The sequence below is a fragment of the Haemorhous mexicanus genome, chromosome 21 (genome assembly GCF_027477595.1).
Source record: "Haemorhous mexicanus isolate bHaeMex1 chromosome 21, bHaeMex1.pri, whole genome shotgun sequence".
NCBI lineage: Eukaryota > Metazoa > Chordata > Aves > Passeriformes > Fringillidae > Haemorhous > Haemorhous mexicanus.
In genome coordinates, this window is record NC_082361.1 from 1,918,347 (window position 1) to 1,926,594 (window position 8,248).

At 46.0% G+C, this 8,248-nt stretch overlaps 1 protein-coding gene across 2 annotated transcripts in view; it reads right to left on the reverse strand.

Moving 5' to 3' along the window:
- Positions 1–7,591, reverse strand: part of DAB2IP (DAB2 interacting protein) — a 127,123-nt gene extending 119,532 nt beyond the window's left edge. Inside the window, exon 1 of one of the 2 annotated variants that reach the window (XM_059865451.1) lies at positions 7,216–7,591. In XM_059865451.1, the coding sequence (XP_059721434.1) occupies positions 7,216–7,333 (118 nt within the window). In that variant the 5' untranslated portion in view covers positions 7,334–7,591. The remainder of the gene's footprint in view (positions 1–7,215) is intronic. The other variant, XM_059865450.1, reaches the window with a different exon arrangement.
- Positions 7,592–8,248: the final 657 nt, after the last annotated feature.

Below are 8,248 nucleotides of genomic sequence, written 5' to 3' on the forward strand. Positions count from 1 at the left end.
ATTTTTCCAGCAGTGCACAGTGGCTGCTGGAACAGGTCTGTACTGGTAAAATGCAAATTAAATAAATAAATACTTAATTTATAAGCATGATTCATCAGAGGTTTCATCTTCTACAGCAAAGAAACAGATGTTCTATTGATGGCACTTCATTAGAGAGATAAATGGGGTCACACACGTATCTCTGTTCACATCCATCTGCATAACAGACCAAACATTAAGATTTGAATTTCACATGGTGCATGTGGCTCTCAGAGCAGCCTCAGAGAGTCTCAATGCCCAGAGCCTGCTCACCCACCTCAGATTGTCTCAATAGCCAAGGAACTTTAATTCTGCCCAGAAAAGCAGAAGGCTGGCATTTAACACTGGCTATTTAGGAGACAGTTTCACTAGAAACACAGAAGAATGCTGGATTTTAAGTAATGGATGGCAGTGAGTTTTGGTACCCCCAATAATACAGTGTCTGTCATGAGGAAGCAACTCAAAGCAGCAGTGACAGCCAAGTCTGGAACCACTGTTCTTCCTCCAGTTCAAGTCAGGGAGGGTTAGGATTGGGGACAGGGTTAGGGAGAGCTGAGAGGGATTTTCTGGTTTTCCAAACATTAATGCAGGAGGCCTCAGGGTTCCACTGGCAAACAGAAACAAGTCTCCTGCACTTCAACAGGCATTAACAGAAGATAATGCTTATAGACTGAGTGGTATCCCTTCCACAGATGTGCCTCTGCTGTGTGTGGATGTGAGTGTGTGCACAGCTGTGTCAGGCACAGCAGCTCTGCACACCTGGGCAATGCCTCCCTGTGCCCAAAGCACTGCTGAGAATCCATCCCTGCTCACTGCTCTTCCCCATCCATCTCTCCTCTGGCTGCTCAGACTCTCTTAGCAATTGTTTCAGTATTAGAAACTGTGGAATGTAAATCCTAATTTATTGTGACTGATCCTTTTATTTCCTCTGGGGGTGGGTGGGTATTTCTGCTCCTCTCCCACAAACCTGCTCTGCAAACACTCGCAGGTGGCAGCTGCACACTCGCTCTGCAGTTTTCAAGCAAACAACACCAGTGCCAAGGAGAGACAAGGAACATTAAAAACCAGTCGTGTTTTCACTTCCCAATCTATTTTTGAAACAGGAGGGAGCAGGAGAATGTTCTTACCTACACCAACACTGACATTTACATTTTCTAGCCTAAAAAAATATGCCAGATCTGTGTTGGAATTTCTCCCTCCAGAACTGCCCTGCAGTCACTCTGTGGAGCAAATGGGTACTTGAACAGCAACACTGCAACCCTGCAGAACAATTCAGCAATTTAGTGACCAACATTCCCCCTCTGGGGAGGTTAATGCACCCCACCCCACTCTCTGAAATTTCATTTTGGTGTTCACCCGACTTTTAGCTGATCCCAGAAGCAGAGTTATGTAAATTAACACCAAATGTTCTCACTTCAAACACACCAGCCCCATCAAAATGTGTTCTTGTCTAAGGGTATAAAGGTAATAATTGGTAACCTTTGACTGCTAAAAATGTAAAGGGAAAATATCTTTCATTTAAAACTTGCTCGTTTGGTTACCATGGACACTGCTTAATCATGAAGGATGACTATTACTTGTTCCTATAGAAACCAAGAAGCTCAAGAAGCATCCTGTAATTTAACTCTAGATGCCAAATTTTACACCAGTCCCCCTATTAGCACATTTGGGTACTTCAGAACAAGCCCAGGCTTGATCTCTGACTCTAAAAGAAATTCAGTGATGCAGAAATGCTGTAAGAAACCAAAAATATGAGCATGTAAGGTACAAAAGAAACTTGCACTTCACATAAATTGGTTTCTTCAAAAGGAAACATTAAGTCCTCAGCATCTGAGGATTCCTCTTTCAGTGCAAATGTTAATGAAGCAAAACTTCGGATGACTTTATTCCTGTCAGTGTTCTCCAAGTCCATACAATTGCAGGGCAAGTTTTTGCTCCAACTGAATGCTTCAGTGCTCAACTTAAGATGAACTTCTGGAGCAGTGTGAGAGCCTGGGATTCCTAATGGGCCTCTGGGAGCTGCTCGTGGTCCCAGCCTGGCTCTGCAAACCAGACCTTCAATGAAAACATGCCCCTCATGCAAGGAAAAAACCAATGGGCAGCACAAACCTGCAAAATTCAGGCCATGTGTTGCTCTAACAAGTCTTTTAGAGTTGATGCTTATTAGTAAAACCACAACACTTGTCTGGCATTGCTCATCACCTCAAAGCTTTACCTTCAGCACCAAAGAAACATTAGTCAGAATCTCTCTCTTGTGTAGGTCTGGGGGAAAAAAGCTTCCAGAAATTACCTGTGGCTGGCACTGCTCCTTGACCCTCACCAGCTCTAGATGGGGCATGGCTCACAGCTCTCAAAAAGCCATCCATTTTTCCATTCTCTGGTTCCCAAAGGGGCCTGAGGGAACTCAGTGTAAAAGCCTGAACCCCGAGGCTGCACAAACCAGTGACAGGAGTCAGGAGTTCTGTGCACCTTCTTTCACAAGCATATACACAAACACACAGACAGTTAGTGTCTGACTCTGAAACAGTCTCTGGAGTGTTGCAAAGGAAAGCAAACCACGCTCAGCAGTGTCTGAGCTGAAAAAAGCAAAACTGATAAAGCCCAAATGAGAACGTTCCCTGACCCAGCTCGTTCCCATCTCTATTGAGAGCAGAGTGAATTAAAGGATTAGAGAGTGCCTTCAGTGCATTAACTTAGGGGATTAGTGGCACACTAGAAGACCTTCAAGGGAAATACAGGTTTAAAAGCTTTAAAAGGCAGCTCTGTGTCTAAATTGTTTGGACTGCCACAGCTGTAAGGAGACAAACTTACTCTAATACATGAGTGATCATGAAAAGTCTGCTGAAACCCCTCGAAGCATGTTTTTGGAAGCAATTCTAGTTTGGACTCAGACCAGGGTTTTTAACCTCTTTCTCATTTAGTACCCACGGCTTGTAGATAAAAACTCATTCTGCATTACTCGAGAGCAAATCTGCTACTTCATTCCTTGCAGAGCAGTCAGCCCCTCTCAGGAACTCTGTCAGGGGAAAAGGATGGGACTGCCAGGAGGAGAGGGCTGGAAAGAGAGATAAAGGAAGAGATGAGCAAAAAGTGACAGTGCTCCTGAGAGATTCCCACTGGGGTTTCCCAGGGGAACTTCTACAACTTGACTCATTTTTGATCTCGTTGGAATTTCTCAGGGAGAACACTTGCTGAGTGTGGATGTTCCTGCATTTCTCGAGGAGGTGGGGCAGGTCAGAGTTTGCTGTAGGAGCAAAGGGAGTGAAGGCACTACTGCCACCTCCTTCCTGCTGAAGGGTCAGTCCAATAAATTTGCCTGCAATAAATTCACTCTAAATTTTTGCTTATTAAAGGGATTCTGAGATTTAAGCGTTGTTTAATATCAAAACAATTCCAGAATTCCTCCACACACCACTTCCCAAGTCATTAAATTTAGTCTCGATTTTTACTAGACAATGAAGCATTGAACAAACACAGCAAAGTCTCAGCTGGAGCACTGGTGCTAAAAATAGCACAGCTGTCAATGAATATTTCCTATAAACAGCACAGCTTTAAACATTTTGCATATCTTTTCTATGGGCATCTGTCAGCCATGCTGTTAAAATTTCAATGAAAGACTGCAAGACTTCTGTGGTGAAACAGAAAATGCCACAAAAGAGACTTGAAAAACAAAGCAGTGATCATTAAAAAGTGCAAAGCAGGAAGGTCTCCTTTTCCTGGCATTTAAAAGACACCGCCCTTGGAAAAAAAAACCCAAGCCTATTGCTAATATTCATTACTGGGCTCCTCACTTGCCTGCTCGCAGCCCTTAAATGAAAAACAAAGTCCTGCAGAGGTGGAAAGGGAGAAATTCCACCTGGCATTCCTTGTCCAGCATCACTTTTTGTTAACATGCTGAAGAACAGATTTTCAGCTAGGAAAGATTAGTGAGAGGTGAGTGCAATTTCAGCTGGCTTTAAATATAATAAAACCTCCTTAGTTGTTATGTCACTCTGGGACATGCTGGGACAATTTTCCAATGGCTGCTTCCCTTGTCCCAAGAGAGTGCCTGAACCTCCAAGGTATTGATTATTTGGGTATAAGCTGATCTCTCATTTATCACTTAAAAGGTTTTGATTTCATCAAACAGACAGAGAAAGACTAAATTCCAGCTGTTTTCAACAGATGTGTATCTGAATAGCCTGTGCTGAGAAAAAAACCCAGCCTGACCTTGGCCTCCCAGCTCAGTGTTCGGTGCACTGAAAATCTGGGTTTTGCTGAAGATCAGTCAGTTTCCTCTTCACAGCAGCCATCAAAGGAAAAGAAGAAGAAAGTCTGTTTAAAAAAAATCCTTTTCATAAAACACCTTGAAAAGCATCTGTGATAAACAGAACACAGAGCAAGACATTTATGTCTGAGGCTGACAGAGGCAGAAGGATCAGGAACACTAAACCTTCAAGATCAGGAACTCCAATGTTCTCAAATTCTCAGGGCTTTGATGCCAGCTGATTGCCTGCTGAGTTTTACACAAGAAAGCCCTGAAGCCAAAGCTGCATTTGGCTCAGAGATGGGACTGGGAACGGAGCACCGGGAGTGGTTTCTGTCAGCAAAGGGAATTTTCAGAACACTTCCCACTGACCCTTCCCTCATCGTGTCCATGAGTAAGGAGAAGCAGGGAGGGATCCTGAAGAAAGCCACGGACCCAAGTGCAGCCACAAGCAGGTGCTGCAGTCACTGAAAGTTCTCCTCCTCCCTTCTCTGCCTCACAAGTACCTTCCACTACATCAGATGGGTCACCTGGGAGTAATTATAATTACTGCCGTGATTCCTCCTGCAGTCTCACACATCTCTGAGCTGAACAGATGGTCCAGACGTTCTGCAGGTAGATTTTTATCTAACTAATGTTTACCTGCAGCATGTCCTGACTCTCTGTGAGAGCAGAGCTGGGGGTTTCAGGCACTGTCCTCCTTCCAGCAGAGATTTCCAGTGCAGTGAAGCCTGCCTGCTTTACCCACTCCCAAACAGGCATGGTTTAAACGTGCTGGAGGCAGGATCTCATCAGCCTTCCCCTCCTGCTTGGCTTTGCCCTCCTCACCAGTGCCACTGGTTAGCTATTCCAGCCTGGGCTCCCAAAAGGGCAGAGTGACAAACACACTGACATGTGATGGATGTGTTACAGGCACCAGGGCTGACCAGAGAGCTCCAGAACAGAGGGTGCCATCACATGAACCATTGAACAAGCTGCTGTCACTGCCAACAGCTCCAAGTCCTGGACATTTTTCTGCACACTGAAGCAGGCTGGCTCCATCTGGAGTCCCAACACAAAGCTCTCCCCTCCCTCCCTCAGATCTTTGCACAGAAAATGCAAACTCTGCTCACTCTGCCCAGCTGGAAGCACCACAGCAGCTCTTTCCTGAGGGAGTGGTTCTCTCTGTACCTCAGGAAGCAAAACCCATTTCCCAAACTGGGTCTCAGCCCTTCCAGAGCTGTGCAACCCCAGCCTGACTTTTCCTGCTGTTCCTGGAGCCCCCAGACCCCTACAATTCACCAATCTTCCAGCGGGAACAAAACTGTTAAGGAAAGCATTCCTGCTGCATTATTCCAGCACTTCCATCACCCTGCCCAGCCTGGACAAGCCTCCTCTGACCTGCTGTGGGGCTTGGCTGTGTGACACCACCACTGCACAACAGAAACAGATCAAAAATAAAGAGAAAATTCTCATCCAGCTTTGCAAATCCCTTTCAGATGTACAGATAAGAAGAGCTCAGCCACTGCTGAGAGGCAGGGATCCCACAGACAACACAAAATACTCCAGGAGAGATCAACAGCAACAAGATTTCAGCTGGTTCAAATCCAATTCCTTACAAACTTTCGGGCTGATTCCCATTTCCATCAAATCTGCCTGTATATTCCTCGTGTTCCTGACAAATGATGCCATTAAGTTCACTTTGGGTTACCTAAAGGAAACTGAACACATTTAGTTTGTCACAGCAACTGAAACGACAGTAAAATATTTTGTTTTTGCACAGCACACAAATAAAGAGGGAAAGGGAACTGGGACATGTTTGGGAGTTGACAAACACTCCTCCCTGACAGGCAAAACAACAAAAAATATCATGCAAAGAAAACCACTGTCTGAAGGAAAAGCTGAAGCTCAGGGACTGATTTAGCTTCCTATTGTTTTCTCAGCAATGATTCAAAATTCTTAAAATCGTCCTGAGGGCCAGGAAAAGAGGAAAGAGGACACTGCACTGAGCTAAATCTTGCAGTGCTAGAGTAAAGTTTAAAATCTGCTTCATAAATCAGAATTAACTGCATTGAGACAAGTCCAAGCCTGGATTTGCACAGACACCTGATGTAAAGTTGCAGTTGTGCTTTTTATTCACTCAAGAACAAGAAAAAGGGAAATCTTTTCAGCTAATGGCTTTGATTAGGCTCACAGCATGATAAATACACCAGGACTGCCAGACTGCAGGGCAAACACAACACTCTCCCCTCCTTTCTGAAAAAATTCAATAGGAAAACACTCACATACTCCCACTTTTTGGCTGCTTTAATGACAGGGAAAAGAACCAATAAACAGTTATTTCACAGTAGAAGAAAGAGAAAGGCAGAATAGCTGGTTTTAAAAATGCAACTGGGTCAGTTGCTGCCTCCAGTAGAAGGAATGGGCTGCCTGTGCCCTACAGAAACATCCCTCTGTGGACCTCCCTCCTGCTGATGAGGACAAACAAGCCCTTTTAGAGAAGGATTTTTAAAAGTGATTTGGGGCTTCAAGTCCCACAGGTTTCTGCAATGCCTCAGGAGCCCAATCTTTAGGCTCTTTGGAAAATCCTACCCCTAAACTGTTCTCAGCTTTGTCATCTCAAGCCCCTGGTGACACTCGGCTCATGAAGAACGAGAAGTTCCAGCCATACATCTCTGCAGAGAGACCCCATCTCCTAAGCACGGCTTTCCAAAGCTCTGCAAGCATCAACGAGGCCTCCAAACATCTCGGAGAGGCAGTTCCCTCAGAGTGCAGAGCTGAGGCAGGTTAGCTGGAAAGCCGGGGTTAGAGGCACCACACGGGGTTAGAGCAGCCACGCTGGCCCGAGTCCCTCGCACACTGACCTTGTGCAGAGCCCGGGCCGCTCCCGGGGCGCGGGGCCAGTGCCCCTCCTCATCCTCACCTACCTAGGGCAGCGGGCTGAGCACGGCAAGGAAAGAGCTCGCAATTACCCCTGCTAAGCCTGTTCCGGCTGCGGGATCTGCTTCGCTGTCTCTGCAGTCGTGACCTCCGGAGCAGTCGGTAGTAGTAGGACGGTCTCCCAGAACTTTTCCTGCTGTTCATGGACATTTTTGGATCTATTTTACACACACACACATGCAGGCACAGGTTCACTCTCCCCTCTGGTACAGGAGCAAAAACAGTCCCAGCGTTTTAATGAACTGTAGGGTGGTTCTTTGGAGGGGAAAGGGAAAGGGGGGAAGAGGAACTCTTCACTTGACACATTTAAAAAGAAAAACAACAAGAAGAAAACATAAAAGAGAGAGAGAGAGGGAAAAAAAAGCAGGCGGCACCGGAGTGCATGTCTCGGCCGAGGGAGGACTCCAAGCGAGCAAGATAAACTGTGCTAACAACTCCTGCCCCCAAAAAGATAAGGCTGCTGGAGTAGGAATAGGAAGCCAGAGCTGGCCTGGGCTCCTGAAACGTGAAGCATAGGCTGGAAGAAATCCTGGACTGGATCCTGTCCGCCAGACATCTGATCAAAGTGTCCTGGAAGGATTCCCAGCCGCCTGCGCAGCGCGGCCCCGGCTCCGGCCGCCCTGCCCTGCCCCGAGCAGCGGCCCCGAGCCGCGCTCATCTGCTGAGGAGGGATCGGGGAAGGCTGCGCTGGGGAGGGGATAATGATTTCCTGGCCATGGGACACATGTTAATAATCATCATGGAGCAAAAGCCCCGGAAAATAAAGTGAAATTTGAGAGGGGAAAACTTTAATTAGAAGTTGAATGAACAGAGCTCCAGACTCCCCTGGAGGCCCATTTCCTTTCAACATTCAAACTGAGTTATAGCACATCCCACAAATTAGAGAAAGGGCCTATTTACCATTTGGGTCCTGATGGCAATGAAGATTCTGCCTCCGGCTCATATTGCTCCATAAAATTACATTTCAATGGGCAGAATTAACACTTTAAGCCACGGAAAAAAATAAAACTATATCTATTAAACAGATAAAAAATTTCACTCCACCTTTACTGTTTCAAAAGGTCA